We start from the raw sequence: 17470 nt of genomic DNA, 5'->3' as shown, positions 1-17470 counted from the left end.
GCCGCGGCGGCAGCCCCAGGACCAGCTAACGCAGATTGGTGTAAAGTCCTTGGGCCTCACAGTGCAGGAGATCGCGTGCACGCTGCGTGCGCATCTCCTGTTAGTGGGCGGAGCAGAGCTCCGCCTTCAGTCTCCGAGCGGCGGTTGCCGCTCGGGAGACTGTTAGACGGCGGAAACGCCGTCTAAATTACATTGTACAGGGCTGCAATCTGCAGCAGCGCTGTACTGGGGACAGCCATGTGACACTAGAGAGCGATCAGCTCTCATAGGCAGAAGCCTATGACAGCCGATCGCCGTTATTGGCTGGCTGTGCGGTGGGAGGGAAAAGAGAGAAAAAAAATAGGCAGATTTATTTAAAAAAAACAAAACAATATTTGTACAAAACAAACATAATGGGGGGGGGGGGGGGGGCGCAGGCCCGACCAACAGAGAGCTCTGTTGGTTGGGAGGAATCGCTGGTGTGCTGTGTTGTGCGGTCCTGCAGCTTGGCCTTAAAGCTGCAGTGGCCTTTTTTGACAAAAATAGCCTGGTCTTTAGGGGGGGGTAAAGCCCATGGTCCTCGAGAGGTTAAAGTCAGATCTGACAAGACTAGCTGCATGCTTGTTTCTGGTGTTATTCAGATTCTACTGCAGAGAAATAGACCAGCAGGGCTGCCAGGCAACTGGTATTGATTAAAAGGAAATAAATATGGCAGCCTCCGTATACCTCTTACTTCAGTCCCCCTTCAAGTGCTCAGCTTATTCATTGCAGAATTCTTATTTTTTATTAACAAAGCCGCATTCTTTTATTGTGGAGCTACAGAAAAGTAGAGCCTGTCTGCCCTTCCTATGAATGTCATTCTCCCAGCATGCCTCTTGTCAGGCTCGCTCAGGAGCACAGCCAGACCATTGTAGTAGGTTTGTTTTTGTTTTGTTTTTTCTCATAAAATGGTAAGGGAGAGAATTAGAGCTAGGAAATGGCTCTGCTGCCACCTAAATTGCTTGAGATGTTTGCACAGATATATTCTAAAGCCCCATCTACACGATACGATTCTTTGCGCGATTCGATTACTATTCTATTTACGATCCGATTAATTTCGACATGTCCAATCAGGATTTGATTCAATTTGATTTGACATTGCAAAACAATGGCAATTTGAATTGAACTGAATCCTGATCGGACATGCCAGATTTAATCGTATCGTGTAGATAGGGCTTTAGGTGGGCAGAAAAGAGATCTGCTTGTGAAGAAATATAGAATAGGTACAAAAACTATACCTAATGCTTTTAGTGGTTACCATCAAGTGAGATTCTGTGGTCCGGAATATGTTATGGATGGCTCGAGCAGCTAAGACTTGTCTCATGGCTTCAAATATCACCTTGCTGGACTGGTCTGATTGTACTGCCATTGATCCTAAAAAGCGAACTACAAACATCTGCTGCAAGTGCAAACCTGTAACAGAACAACAGAGGAACAAGATGAGTAATTAGTGTCTGACAGCAGTTCCTGCTTTAGGTTGGATTTACACTTAAATGCAGTATACTGGTTAAGGGCTCTGCCTCTGGCAAAGATGATCAGGGTTCGAATCTCAAATCTTCCTGTTCAGTAAGCCAGCACCTATTCGGTGTGGAGACCTTGGGCAAGACTCCCTAACACTGCCACTGCCTATAGAGCGCACCCTAGTGGCTTCAGCTCTTGTGCTTTGAGTCCACTTGGAGAAAAGCACAATATAAATGTTCTGTGTGTCTTTCTCAGATGCATTGAGTTGCAGCATGCTTTTTCAATGGGATGCAATGCAATGCGACACAACGTCTAAATCAAGCCTTACAGGGAAGCTTACTGACAATTATTTCTTAGTGACACCTCATTTTATAAAATTTTCCCATCCAGGTTTTCACTAAGAAAATAAAGTATACATTAAAATGTCCTCACTTATTACAAGAAACCTACACTGCAAGAAACATTGAAGCTGTCATCCCCAATTTTCCCTTCCCCAACCATTATGAGAGAGAGAGAAAAAAAAAAAAAAGCACATTCTCCTGATAGACTCAAAGTGCTTCAGAGTTGCAGTCACTTAGGTCACTCGCAATTCTTTAATGTACTGGGTTAACTGGGATTTGAACACTGGTCAAAGGCTCAAACCCTTCATCAAAGGCAACAGCAGCCTTAACCCATCAGTGTGATCTTTCGCCGTCGGTAGTTTCTGAGTAACATGCTTGAAACAAATATGTAGTATTTGGAATTGAATGGTTAGAATAAAAAAAGGATCAAGATTTATAGTCCTCTGTAGTAACGGCCATCAGTTCAAGCACAGTAATATCTATTGCCTTATTTTACTCTCATTTCCAGTCTGTGCAATATTCATGAGATCTTTACTACAAGGGATGTGCTGCGAAAAAGGCTGCACAGTCACCAAGTTCCCATCATATAGCCAGTCATGCAACTGTTTTTACAGTTCTGTGAAATTGGTTTGCTGTTCAAGCTAGAGAGAAACATCACTACTTTGGGTCAGAGCTCAGATCTCTAGCTTTGTGCATTCAGGATACTACGGTCTTCTGTTCACTACACCAATGTGCCTCCCGTATTCCCTCATTTTATACCCTCAATGCTTTTTACTAGCAACGGGCCCAGGGAAGGAAGAACAAGATCGTGCTCCTCATACATTACCTTCCTCTGTAGAATTCTCAGCTTTATCTTCAGATTCTCCAAATGGATTAGTGCGTCTGTAAATAGGACATCCAATAATTGGCAGGAGTTTATTATATGGACAATGTATAGTTTGAACATCATAAGACTTTTTTGAAGTAATGTAGTCAGAAATATTAAAGTGGACCTGAACCCTTGCACAGGACAGAAGGAAAACAGAGACATGCACCCTGTATATATTTAGAGAGTTTAGCTTGTCTAACACCTAATCTGTGACTAATCACAAGTGTAATGTGATCTCTCAGCTGTGTCAGCTGGCTGCCTCAGCAGAGTAGCTAATTTGTAAACACAGGATGTTAACCTTATGTCTGCTTCCATGAAAGCAGGAAGTAGACACACTTCAGATTTACTGCTGGATTTGACTCAGCTGTAACAAAGAATTGCATGCTGTTGTGTACCTTTTAGAGCAGAGAGAAAGTTCTGAGTTCAGGTCCACTTTAAACAACATCAACCCATGTTTTTTTGAACAACATTCATGCAATATTTCAACTGTTTATTTACCATAGCTATATTCAGGGCCGATTTAAGGAATAGGCATTCCAGGCCATTGCAAGGAGTGCTATTGGTCCTTGGGGGCGCCATGCCCCTGCATTAGGCCCTGCCCCCAAACACCACCTCGCCCCCCCTCCCTGCACCAAGTCCCCGCCCTCACAGGTGTTCTATCACCTGCTTCTGCATGTGGATAGTGTAAGTTGCACGCAGCCGCCACTATGTCCCTCCATGACCCCTTACCCCGCCTGCATATTTCTGTCCCCCTATTTCTCCTGTCACCTGTGCCAACTCTGCCCCCATGTGTCCTTCTGTGCCCCTTTGCCTCCTTCAGTCCTTCTCTGCCTCTGACCTCCTATGCCTCCCTCTGTCCCCTTGTACTACCTCTGCTACCCTATACATCCCTCTGTCCCACTGTGCGTAGGCTCCTCCTGTCCCCGTGCCTTCTTATGTCCCCTTGTACCACAATCTGTCACTTTCCTCCTCCTGCACTCCCCATGCTCAGTGTGTAAATACATATTATAGCACAGCAGGACCTGTGCTCTCACCTCCCTACCTGAGTCTATGCTGTGCTTCTGCCACCATCCTGTCTGTCTCCTGCTCCCTCTGGTTGGCACCTCACTCATCTCATCTCATGTGCAATCATGCTACATGCAGTAGGAGATGCCAGGCACTAGGCCAAGCACAGCACTAAACTCCAGAGGAAACGTGAGAGCACAGCTTTGGCTGTGCTGTACTCTGAATTTATTATATACCAAGCTGGGAAAGGAGTGCAGGAAGGGAGTGTGCAACAAAATGTGACAGGATGGGGGTATTTTGTATCTCGGGGGCACCCTGTATTAACCCCCTGAGCGTTTGTGCCCCCCAGAAATCCCATGCCTGAAAACCCTTTAGCTAGCACTAGGCTAGCTAGTACAAATGCCCCCCCCCCGATCCCCCATTTATACATTACCCAGCCTGGATCCAGCAATCGGCGCAGCCTCCCCGCACAGCTCCGGTCTTCACTATGAGGAGGATCGCACATGACGTCATGCGCAAACCCAATCCTCCATATAGAGAGACCAAAGCTGTGCAGAGAGGCTGCGCGATCGCTGGATCCAGGCGAGGTAATGTATTAACAGGGGCATGGAGGGGGGGGGGATCTGCGGGGATCAGGGGGTGTCGGGCACTTGTACTAGCAAGCCTAGTGCTAACTAAAGTGTTTTCAGCCATTGGATCACATTTATCCTGCATGGTGGACTCCTGGGGCCAGGAGGCGGTATGCATAGTGTTGGGCATACCGCTAAGGAGGTTAAGCATCCAACTTATACGCGTCTGGGTGTGTGTGTGTGTGTGTGTGTGTGTGTGTGTGTGTGTGTGTGTGTGTGTGTGTGTGTGTGTGTGTGTGTGTGTGTGTGTGTGTGTGTGTGTGTGTGTGTGTGTGTGTGTGTGTGTGTGTGTGTGTGTGTGTGTGTGTGTGTCTTTCATTAAGGGATGAGACACTGGTCTGGCTGATCACGACAGCATATTTATGTCCCTCTTTGCCATGGTCCTGTCTATGATCATGATGAATGTTGCAACAGGACATGTATAAGGCATCACATTTCATAAGCCTAAAAGAGGTGCATATTACATATATGGTAGGAAGTAGTGTGAGGTATATGCCTGAATACATAGGCTGAATAGCCAATATTTAATTGTATGACGTGTTTAGGGCTAGACACTAGTAGTTCTTGAAGAATAAGCCGGAAGTGAAAATACATTTACGAGATAAATAATTGTATTTGCAGCACTAATCCTGGACAGAACGTTCCAATATTCTTATTTTTATTTTAAGGTTTGAAAATTTAGGTTTGCCATTTCAGCCAGATATAATTTCACATTGACATGACTGCTGTTTATTTCCCACACAGAGTAATTATGACCTATTTAATTTTTCATTAGGGCTCTTTCACACCAGAGCCCTTTTCGTGCGTTTCAACGCAAAGGCAATTCTTTGCGTTAACCAAGGTAAAATGAAAGTACATAGACTTTCAGTTTACCTTTCACACCCGACGCTGCAGTTTGGTGCGTTGCGGTTCGACGCACCCGGGAGTGTCTGTCCGCTGGGAGCCGGTGTTTTCCATCGGGTTCAATTAATAGCTACCGCCGCTGATTGCGCCGCACCGCAGATTCACAAAGACACGCCGCAGGGCATATAACGCGTGCAGGAAATGGCTCCTGCACGCGTTGATAGATGTGAAAGAGGCCTTACCGTTTTACTAGCAGAAGTGTTTGCCAAGCAACGCAATTTAATGACTTATAATTAGTTTTCATGAGGGTTATTGCTGCAGTCTGACTTCTCTGACTGCAGAGACAAAGTACTGGTTTGCAGTAAAGAAAATAACTAGTAAATAGAAAGGCAACATACTAATAAAACGGGATAAGGCAATAGGCACACTGACATAAGTATTGCCCCCTCACTAAGTATGCAGCATTCTTGTCACACACAGACTGGAGCAGGAGAGGGAAGTGGCATATGATTGACATGCATGAAATAAAGGCTGTAAAAACTGAAGTAGTATAAGGATCCTGATAAATCCAGCTACAATGCATTATACGACAGAAAGTACATTCAGCACTTCTGACTAACAGAAAAACCTTTGACAAACTATTACCAGACATTTTGATGATTTTACGTTACTTTCCTCATTGGAAAGTGTCATGATTACAATATTATGATTATGTTGGAATATGAAAAGATAACCTGTGGTGACAGCGAGCCGATACCTGTTTCCTCTGTTTTGGTCCTGGAATTCAGAAGCTGGCAGAACTATGTCAAACTGAATAGGCGTTCCGGGAGCTATTAGTTGCTCTGGCTCTGGGCTACCATCTTCAGTCACATGACTATTAGATTCATTCTGTGGTACGGACGGCCTTATATTCTCACTGTAGGGACACAGTTCACAAAGATGAAAAGATTACATGTAAAAAGTCTATGCAATCCCACAAATGTCTCTATAAAATGCACTATTCACAGTTGTGTGGTAAAAATACCGACAGTGTTGGAAATCTCTTGTTTTACCTATGCTGTACAATTTCAAGTCGTCTATCGAAACTGGTGATGGGGGTCACTGCCTGCTGTGCTGTCTGGTTTAACTTGATTGCTACAGCCTAATAGAATAGAGTAAAGACAGTGAGATCATCAGTGCAGACTCACACTCAGAACACTAGCAGATAACAGCATAACAGAGAGAGATTCCTCAGAAATGGGATACCTCAGGATTATCTGTCAGGTAGATCTGCCTTGAAATGTTATTGATAGTAGAAATCCACTAAACAAGAAAAAAAACACTCAGATTATAAACACGTTTTTCCACAATTTTATTTGTACATCAAACAGATAGGCTGGCTGTGTTCCCCACATCCTAAACCTCCTTCACTTACAAGGGTCATGTGACCCACTCCCCTTATTCAACCCTCAGGGAGTGCTGTCCAAATGCTGCGTCCTGGGCCAAGCCTACCTCCATAAACTAAAGGCTCATACACACATCAGACCATAGTCTTTTGAAAATGAAAGATTACAGACCAATTTTACCCCCTTCCATGTAGTATGAGAGCCATACCTACAGTCTATTCTATGGAGCTGAACTCCCCATCAGACAGAAATCTTTGCAAGATGCTGCACACAAAGATGCTGTAGACATTCAAAAGATCAGTATCTGCAAAAGATCCGTTCCTGCAAAAGATCAGTTCCTGCAAAATGCATTCATAGTCTATGATATCTGCAGATCCTCATACACACCTTGTTTAACAGACATTCATCTGCAGATCAGATCCACCAGGATGGATTTTCAGATCTGCAGATGATTGTCTGATCTGCAGATGAATGTCAGTTAAACAAGGTGTGTATGAGGATCTGCAGATATCATAGACTATGAATGCAATTTGCAGGAACGGATCTTTGGCAGGAACAGATCTTTTGTAGATACTGATCTTTTGTGTCTGTACAGCATCTGTGTGTGCAGCATCTTGCAAAGATTTTTTTCTGATGGGGAGATCAGCTCCATAGAAAAGACGGTGAAGGTATGGCTCTCATACTACATGAAAGGGGGTAAAATTGGTCTGTGATCTTTCATTTTCAAGAGACTATGGTCTGATGTGTGTGTGAGCCCTAACACTGGAGAGAGAATAAGTGGCGAGTGGTCCCACTATCTCCTGTAACCCAACTCACTGAATCCCACGATCCTACTCAGAAGTGCAAGAAGGCAAGTGATTCTTATAACCATGTCCTCTTAGTGAGTGACATCTGCCATGCTCCTACCCCTTCCTTGACCAAAAGGCGCACTGCAATGATGTCTCCAGAAGACATAAGGACGCCTTTTTCTACTGAAGTTTTATTAAGCATGTGAGGTGGGGATGCAAGAGAGACTTTTTCAGGTGTGGAAGGTAGTGGAGGGAACAATCAAGAGTATTGTTAATATTTAGTATTTATACAGTGCTCACATCTTCCTCAGCGCTTTACAGTATATATCTTGTCACTATCAGAGGGGCTCGCAACCTAATCCCTACCATAGTGGCTAGATAGTGTACTGGTTAGGGGCGCTGCCTTTGACATGGGAGACCAGGGTTCGAATCCTGGCTAGGGTCAGTTCCTATTTAGTAAGAAGTCCTTGGAAGTCCTTAGACTTCCTAACACTGCAGGGTGGCCACTTGAGCGCACCCTTAGTGGCTGCAGCTCGAGTGCTTTGAGTCCAAAAGGAGAAATGTGCTATACAAATATTATATTGTACTATAGTCATATGTCCATTGTAGTCTAATGCAAATTTAGAGGGAAGTCAAATCAATTATCTGTATAGGTTTGGGGTGTTGGAGGAAACTTACACAGATAGAGGGAGGACATACAAACTCCATGCAGATAGTGCATTGGCTGGGGTTCAAACGGGGGACCCAACAAAAACTTCTGGTTATCTACTTTAAAAGCAGCTATGATGATGATACTTTCAAATTATTGGAAGCAGTTTTGAGTATGCATATTTAATGTTACTTTTCAAACGTTTGTATAAAGGACTTTCCACAGTTATTAGGATTTTGCTACATAAAGCCAGAATACCCTGCATTGAAGTTTTAAAACAAAAAAAGCAAATGCAAGTCATTTGTAGGTCCATCAAAATCCTGGTGGTTGTCCACAAGCTAATTGGGTTAGCTGCCTCAAAACTCCTTCAGGCCTCCATTATTTCCATTACACAGGCACTGGGGCTGAGAAACTTGATAAACTTGATAAAGTTATATGAAACCTGGAATAAGTGTTGGCAGCAATTATCAGGAGTTTAGATCTTCTGATACCTATTTTAAGGGGTTCTCAGAGACCCGCCCCTTCCCATACACACTCACCTGACTGATCCATAACATTACTCTGTGTTGTCTGACTTCAGCTCCCACCTCTTCAACAGCTAATTACAATCTCTTTCTTAGCCAGAATCTGTCCCCTCTCCTCAAAAGCCCTAATAATTATATAGACCTGCTCAGTGGATTGGTACAAACAGCAAGGATGATGTACAGAATCAAGGGACTTGCAACAGCCAATGAGAAATCATCTTTCACTGATAAAACTAATGTAAAGTGAGAGCTATCCACCTGCTATGGTGTACAGCAGATACATAATATTCCTGCAGAGATCCTAATTGAAAGTAGATTAAGCTGATGGCTGATGACAATAGACAACAACAGCAAGTTACCTCCTCGTATTCCCTTTTTCCTTCTGCTTGGAGGATGATGCTCCTAGGAAGCAGCAAAGATAGAATGATTAAAAAAAAAAATAATATGTGAAACATACACCAGAATATACCCCAGGTAAAGTAATCTTTATATGCAGATGACTTTACTTTTGGGTAAAAAGGCATAGTCTGTAGCTGTACAGTCAGTAAGGAGGTGGGAGGCAGATTTTTTATTGGAAGTTAAGCTAGACTGTTTTCACACTTTAAAACAAACCTGAACTGAAAATGAAAATTCAAAATAAACATACACACATCATACTTACCTCCCATGTAGTCTACGCCTCAATCTCTTTCTCCTCTCCTGCATCTTGTTTGCTCAATGTGACAAATGGAATTCTCCGTCCTCCATTTTGAAAATGGCCATTACCCCATAACAGTTTCCTGGTCAGCACACTGTTAAACTGTAATATCGCCAACTTGAGCCATAGGGAAACATGGCTATTACCTTGCACATCAGTTGTCCTTTCAGTTATAACTGACAGCAACTGATATATAACTGACAGCATTTGATATCTCTCAGCTCTGACACAATCTTGTCAGCACTGAAAGGAATCGTAAGAAGAAAATGGTGAGCCTATGAGAGGAACTGACTGTGAGGTAAGTATGTAATATTAATTTGCAGGTACACCATCTGTTTATTTTAAATATTTTTGCTCGGTTTAGGTTCACTTTAAGGTAACACCAACATCTTTACAGAATGATCACCATGTAGACAAGTGAAATAGCCATTACTCACGATTTGCCATTGGGAGAGGTGATCTGGAAGCAGTACCGCCTGTCCTCACAGTCCACTGCCATAACGGAACAATTGTCTAGGTCCTGAATAAGGCCCCCGGCCACCTCTCCCCGGTGCTGACACATGAGGTTCCCACCTTGTGTAAAGAAGTACAGTCTCTCCCAAGTTGTAGTGACCAGGCCTGTTTTACTGTAAGATGGAAACACAATGACAACCTCAGAAATAATGTAAATCACATGCATAACTTATAGACAACCATTGCATACATCTTTCATTTATAACAACGCTGCTAAAAACAGTCAGAGAAACTCTAAGAGGTAATAACGGTCTTCACAAAATGCAATCTTTATTAGATAAACTTTTGTTTTTCTTAACATCTTCGTAAGGGGGCTTTTAGGACCATTGTAGTCCCTTACACACTCCAATGAGTTCTGGGTCACCATGAGCTTGCTGGTTAGTCTGTGCCTCTCGGATTTACAAGCCCTACTCCATAGAGCCAAATTAATCCATGCCATGCACTGATGAGTATCAAACAATCCGAAACAGTCTGTATGCATGTTGGATTATTATGGCTCTGTACAAATTAACAAGCTGACACATCATTGCATTCCAGTGGTTCTGGAGGTGTGTTTAGCTTCTAAGGGTACAATGGTTAATTTGCATATATTCAGCAGTGATGCACTGGGAGATCTCTCAAGCTCACTCCAACCTGAATTATCGCAAATTCTTTCTGTTTTAGGAAAGCAAACTTTTGTTTTTATTAGATAAAGAAATAGTCAAGACATATTATATGAGGCGATGAATTATTCCACATAATTCAGAGGCCTGAGGGCAGCAGTCTGATCAAATTCAGTAAGAAGACACTGAAAAGTGTACTGAACCAGGGCCACTGTCTACCCAGTACTGACACACTCTCCAGAGATGTAGACATTTAAGGTACACACGTCTGATATTTCTGAATGACTTGATGTTCAAACCGGTCATTTGAACATTTGATTGTTAAGGCAGCCATACACTGGTCGATTGCCACCAGATCGACCAGCAGATAGATCCGTCTGTGATCGAATCTGATCAAAGAGGGATCTATTGGCTGTCTACACTGCAAACAGATTTTGAATCAATTTCACTATGAAATAGATTCACAAACTGTAGAGCTGCCGCTGCCCCCAGCATACATTACCTGATCCAGCCGGCGCGAGTCCCCCTGTCTCTTCTCCGCTCTGGGCTTCAGCTTCACTTTACTACCTATCGCTTCACTTTACTTCCTGTCAGGGGAAGTTTAAACAGTAGAGGGCGCTCTACTGTTTAAACTTCCCCCGACAGGAAGTAAGTGAAGTCAGTCTTTGAGGTCCACAGAAGAGTCCCTTTCACAGGGTAAAGAAACAGATACTATTATAATAGGGAAAATAGTTACCCAAAGACTACAAAACCTAAAGCAAACCTGTGGAGGTTGGCATGACAAAACAGGTGACAAGACTGTTGCATGCTATACAGCACAGGTTGCTGTAATACAGCTCAGGTGAGGCATGTTACATTACAGCATATCACTTACTAGTTCAGAAGCCCAGCCCCACCCCGATCACTCCTCCTGCTTTCCCATGTTGGCAACTTCCATCATTGTAAACTAAACAGCACTACTTCCAGATCTGGAAACTGTGACCTACTACAGAGTCACTTTAAGAGTAGAGATTGAAAAGATTACAAATGTCCATTTTGGCTTCGCTTTCTTGAATAAATTGGTAGAATATATTTATATTTCGTTTGACATAAATGATTTACGAGGGTCATCCCGGAAAGTAACAGCCGTTTGCATTTATTTGCCACGCAAAGCATTCATTCTGTGCAATTTAACGTGCTTGTAAATGAGGCAGAAAGATCCGGCACAAGGGAGTGGGAGCAGCTGATCTTGTGTGCATTGGGTATGTGCCTGCAGAGCAATATTTGATACAAAGCATGCAGTAGATAAGGCACAGCACCTTGCAAAGACACTGATCAATAATTGGTTAATAGATGCAATGGTTAGGAGCAGGGGTGAAAAGCAATAGCCTGACAATGGTTTCACACATTTTCTTCATTTGTGGCGCTGACCAAGTAGCTTACTCCATGAAACAGCTGTCAGGCTATTGCTTTTCACCCCTGCTGCTAACCACTGTATCCATTACCCTGGTAATAAAAGTACTTTTGCAAGATAGTGCCTCATCTACTGTACGCCTTGTAATTTAGCTTGTATCAGTCAGATTGACCTCTTCTCTCCCTGCACCATTTACCACATGACTGCAGAATGCCAGTATCTGTTCTGCAGCAGATGATAACTGCTTAACCGCTTGAGGACCGCGGTGTTAAACACCCCCCCCCCAGTGACCAGGCCATTTTTACTTAATTGGGCCACTGCAGCTTTAAGGCAAAGCTGCAGGGCCGCACATCACAGCGCACAAGTGATTCCCCCCTCCTTTTCCCCACACCAACAGAGCTCTCTGTTGATGGGGTCTGATCGCCCCCACATTGTTGTTTTTTTGTATCAATATTTAACTATTTCATTTATTTTTAAATACATTTAACTTTTTTTTCCCATTCCCGTCCCTCCCTCCCGCCAGCCAGCCAATCACGCGATCGGCTGTCATAGGCTTCAGCCTATGAGAGCCGGATCGCTCTCCTGTGGGCCAGGGGGACAGCCGTGTCACACAGCTGTCCCCAGTACAGCGCTGCACAAAGTAATTAGACGGCGAACAATCGCCGCTCTGAGACTGAAGGCGGGGCGGAGCTCCACCCCCTCCAAGCAGTAGATGCACGTGCAGCATGCACGCGATCTCCTGCTAGCCCCATAGAAGACCGTTCACGCCAATCGGCGTGGAACGGTCCTGGGGCTGCCACCCTGCTCATGCCAATAGGGGTGGAGTAGTCGGCATGTAGTTAAATAATAGTTAAAGAGGTAGTTTAGCCAAAAGGAGGGGGGAAAAAATCAATGCATTGCAAAGTGAGATGTTAAAAAAAAAAAAAAAAAATAGAAGAAAGATCAAGAAATGATATTCGCCATGTAATTTGTTTATATTAATTGATCCACAATGAGCCTGCAGGTCATCATCTCTACTACTGGCAGACAAGAAAAAAAACTAGACAGCACCAACTGCCATTATTTATAACCACACCCAATGACATTGCGATAGGCTAAAAGGGGTTCACAGCGATTTCAGTCATACAGACCCCCTGATGATCTATTCAAGAAAAGAAAAAGATTCCTCATGGGAAAATTGGTATCAGCTACTGATTGGGATGAAGTTCAATCCTTGGTTACAGTTCCTCTTTAAATAAAGGAGGCAACTTTGTGGAGAAATAATCAGATGATACAGTGTGTCATGAATAAAACGTTTTCTTAAAGCGCAATAAAACAAAGCATTTATTCTTTGCTCTAAAAAAATTATTTATTTACAGCATATTATATACAACCAGCCTTTTTTTTTTTTTTACCAGACCAGCATTTAAAGGGTTACACACAGGGCTGGAAAGTTCAGTGCAGAGAAATCTGGACGCATCCAAAGTGTAGATTATGTTATCTTGTGTTTACTTAATTGTATCAAGTGAGGAATGTGACATTCTCTGACTGTGGAGAAGCTCCTGGACACAGACAGAGAGTCAAAGCATTTATGTCTTCAACACATAATGAATAAAACCAGTTATTAATAAAATACAAATTCAGCTCACAAAGCAAAAAAAAATTTACTTTTGGGAATGTATAATTTCTAAATGAATACTACTTATGCACAAATGCAAATATGATAACCGTATGGCATATAAAAAAGTAGGAAAACATGTTCTTATTGAATATTATGTCAGGGATTTATATCGCTTTAAGGGTTGGTTCACACAGGGGAGATTGTGCTGCACTTGCTGATCGGCAAAGTGCTAGCGCAGTGTCTCCCTATGGAAGCTGCAGTGGTGCGATTTGTTTACAAACGTGCTGCATGTAGGTATTTTGAGCCGGGTGCACCACAATTCTCATTCCGTGAACGAGAATTTGCAAAGCACAATTGCTAAAAAAAAAAAAATTGCTTTTCAAACTCAAAATCGTTAAGTGCTTAGTGATTATGTTTGTCAGAGTCAACCAGGCTTTAGGTCATGAGCCCACTAATTCAGTTGTGCCCACTTTTCAGTTACACATCAATGACTCGTTTCCACGTGCAAGGCAGGTGGCCGTACGTCCGTATGGCTCTGCGTTGCATCACAATTCTCCCAGAGGCGATTGCGATCCCATTCATTTATAATGAATGAGATTGCAGTGCTAACGTGCCAAAATGTATGCATTGCGGTTCTGCAGTGAATTGCAACACAATTCTAACATGTTTCTACTCTGCCACCATTTAATCAGTCCTCTGCTCTGCCATCTTAGTCTGGTATGCAAGAGCCACTGCCAGCGACAAGCACAAACTACAGAAGATCATCAGGTCGGCAGAGAGGATCATTGGGAGACCCCTGCCTCCACTTGACCTCCTGTACAATACAAGACTGCGTGCCAGGGCACTGAGGATCGCAAGCGACCCCTCACACCCAAGCCACTGCTTTTTCACCCCGCTCCCATTGGGCCGGAGATTCCGGGGTATCCCCACCAAGACCACCAGACACAAGAACTCTTTCTTCCCTATCAATGCCCTACCACCAGCATAGGAGCGATCTGGAAAATAATAAACTTTTTTAGTCACCATACTTAATCTGACCGGTCTCTTCCTGCTCCTTGGTAGACTTTCAGCAATGCTTTTTTGGAAGATGCATAATGATGTGAAAGTATTTTTGATGCGGTTTGTATATTATGTATGTAAATATTGAGTACAATGTATTACTGTCATATTCTGTCGCTTTTCCTGCCTTTCTGTCTATGTGCCGCTCAGTATTGTGCCAAACCCAATTCCGGGCAAACCCAGTCATGCTTGGCGAAATAAAACGATTCAGATTCAGATGTATGGAAACATGCATTTCTGATGTCCCTGCGATCGCGCTGCATTTCCAAAAGTGCAGCTAAACTCGCACAGATGGGAACGAGCACTCACAGATGCTGATAAGCGAACTGCGTTAGTGAGCGCAGGCCCTAACTGATTACCCTCTAGGCGACCGCGTCACGCCGATGGGCGTGGATACGGCGCCAGCCCCAGGACCGCCTACCGCTGATCGGTGTAAGGTCCTAGGGTAGGGATCTGCAGGAGATCGCGCACGCCGATGCACGCGCACCTCCAATATCAGTCTCCCAGTGGTGATCGCCGCTAGGAGACTGTTAGACGCCGAAACCGCCGTCTATTTACACAGTACAGCGCTGCGATCTAAGGCAGCGCTGTATTGGGGGACAGCCGTGTGACACAGCTGTCCCCCTGGGGGAGACAAGAGTGGTCTGCTGTCATAGGCTGAAGCCTGGGAGGGAGGGTTATAAAAATTAAAAAATGCACTATTTATTCACAAATAAAAACAATATTTATAAAAAAATGCTCAGTTGTACGGCCTTAAAGCTGCAGTGGCCTATTTTGTAAAAAATAGCCTGGTCTTTAGGAGGGTTTAAGCCCATGGTCCTTAAGTGGTTATTAATTGAAAATAATTTTCAAGATGATAACCGTGGCGCCCCAAAAATAAATGAGTACAGTGCTGCTGCGTGAGGACGAATCCCTGCATTCAAATGGTCAAATGTATGAAATAAACACAGCGCAGGTATGCTCTTCTGTATAATGCGTAGGCTTCTCCACTCCTCCACCTGTATGCACTCAATGTGCAGATAGAGCAAACAGGGAGGCTTTTAGTGGAATATACAAAGATTTTATTGCTGGATAAAAGGCATACACAGACAGTTCGAGGATAGGCACTTACTTCAAGAGGGTCCTAATCCACTTAAAAACCAGGTTTTTATCCCCTGAAGACGGCAATAGCCGAAACTAGTCAGGACAGGAGCGGGCAATTAAAGCTACTGGATCGAGTTGAGGGGCCATAGGAAGTGCAATCAGCCAGGGAGGGTCCTAAGTGGATTAGGACCCTCTTGAAGTAAGTGCCTATCCTCGAACTCTATCTGCACATTGAGTGCATACAGGTGGAGGAGTGGAGAAGCCTACGCATTATACAGAAGAGCATACCTGCGCTGTGTTTATTTCATACAATTAATTGAAAATAGCTGTTACTTTCCAGATGACCCTCATACTATCACAAAATAACTGGTTTGGAACAACTGTGGTTTCCATAGTTTACTTTCTGTTAAGAAATCAGTGTTTTACCTCCTCATGTTGAGATAGCCAGCCTTCTGGATCAAGTTGCGGTTGATGAGAGGAGTAGCAACATCATAATCTGGTGTATATATGGCATCACTTCCAGACAGGAGCTCTTGTTGTGAAATCCTCATGGCATCTGCTTCTGCATCCAGCTCTCCCTGTATCCTGCAAAGATGGGTCATACTTACTAAAAGACAGACTTCACCAAAATGCACTTTCATTCACGGTATCCCCCTGATTCACCAGCAGTCAGGAAAACCATGTGGAATTTCACATTTTCTATTCCAATACCATTAATCCAAAAGGTGAACAGAACAACAACCTATTTCCTACCAGCGTGCTTCATGTTTTACGAAATATTCAATCAGTTGCATGTTCAACCTCAATAACAAGTCTTATTGCCAGCAAACACAAGGCGGAATCATTAGCTTCCATCTCCCCAAGGAGGAAGCCTTGGCATATTCTGTTGAAAATATCATAGCTTGCAATGCGTAAAGTTTTCTGCATTGCAAATAAATCTTTTTTTGCACGATTTATTTTTACTACTTCACTTGCAAGGATTTAAAAATGGTCTTCCTGTGCCAATGTCAGATGCTGTTTCCTCAATAGAATAGCAGTCTGTATTTTGTCCAAACTCCTACTATCCCAGCATCACTCAGCTGCAGGTAGGAGGGAGGAGCTAGGAGCAAGCACCAGCTAGACTCTTACTATGAACACTGAGCTAATAATCTGACCCTGCCCGACCCTGCTCACTATGCTACTGAAAAAAATAGCCAGCAATCCAGATACAGCACTGCAGAGTCTCCATCAATTGTGTAATAAAGCATTTACCCTTTCCACATCCTCCCAAGTATATTTATAAACAGGTTAAAGGTATATGTATGATGTCATTTATTTCCTTAAACAATGCACATTGCCTGGCTGTCCTGCTGGTCCTCTGCATCTACTAATTTTAGCCATAGACCCCGAATATGCATGCAGATCAGATGTTTCTGCCAAAAAGCTGAAAAGATTAGCTGCATGCTTGTTTCAGGTGTGCGATTTGGACACTACTGATGCCAGAATTATCAGCAGGATGCCAGGAAATTGGTATGGTTTAAAAGGCAATAAGTATGGCAGCCTCCATATGCCTCACGCTTCAGGTTCCCTTCAAATTAAAAGTAGAAATCTTACTACAGGCAGGGCAAGGTGCTTTCTCCTCTATGCAAGAACACTTTGTTGTTCTGGGCATGCACAGACCTTACCTCTTGCATACCCAGTCAGGACATGCTTGTCCTCTGTGCTAGAGAAAACCTCAACAGGCGAAGATCATATAGCTAGGGCTGAAGGAGGATCTTGGAAACCTCTGGACCATCTAGAGGGTTCTGACTACTAAAGGTAACTATTTCTTTTATGCATATGTCCTTTAAAAACAGACCTAAATCTTGACAGGCAACTTATTATAAAGTCATAGTGGTGGGCCTGCTTTTTTTTGAAGATTTAGGGTGCCCATTAATGATACAATTCTTGGTTTAGTCTTTTACTACCTAGATGTGGTAAGATTGTACAATCACAGTTGTATCATTGATGGATGCCTTTTCACTCGTCTTTTC

The 17470-nt window shown here is 43.4% G+C and overlaps 1 protein-coding gene across 1 annotated transcript in view; it reads right to left on the bottom strand.

The window, feature by feature from the left end:
• The window catches only part of APPL2 (adaptor protein, phosphotyrosine interacting with PH domain and leucine zipper 2), an 84247-nt gene that overhangs the window by 29683 nt on the left and 37094 nt on the right, over positions 1 to 17470 (bottom strand). Inside the window, exons 10-17 of the mRNA XM_068276909.1 lie at positions 15885 to 16043; positions 9646 to 9834; positions 8871 to 8913; positions 6411 to 6467; positions 6218 to 6306; positions 5923 to 6081; positions 2647 to 2702; positions 1257 to 1431 (exon numbers count right to left, since the gene is read on the bottom strand). Of these exons, the coding sequence (XP_068133010.1) occupies positions 1257 to 1431; positions 2647 to 2702; positions 5923 to 6081; positions 6218 to 6306; positions 6411 to 6467; positions 8871 to 8913; positions 9646 to 9834; positions 15885 to 16043 (927 nt within the window). The remainder of the gene's footprint in view (positions 1 to 1256; positions 1432 to 2646; positions 2703 to 5922; positions 6082 to 6217; positions 6307 to 6410; positions 6468 to 8870; positions 8914 to 9645; positions 9835 to 15884; positions 16044 to 17470) is intronic.

Source organism: Hyperolius riggenbachi, chromosome 3 (genome assembly GCF_040937935.1).
Source record: "Hyperolius riggenbachi isolate aHypRig1 chromosome 3, aHypRig1.pri, whole genome shotgun sequence".
Lineage (NCBI taxonomy): Eukaryota > Metazoa > Chordata > Amphibia > Anura > Hyperoliidae > Hyperolius > Hyperolius riggenbachi.
Note: the sequence above shows the minus strand (reverse complement) of the source record. Positions and strands in the feature narration are given on the sequence as shown.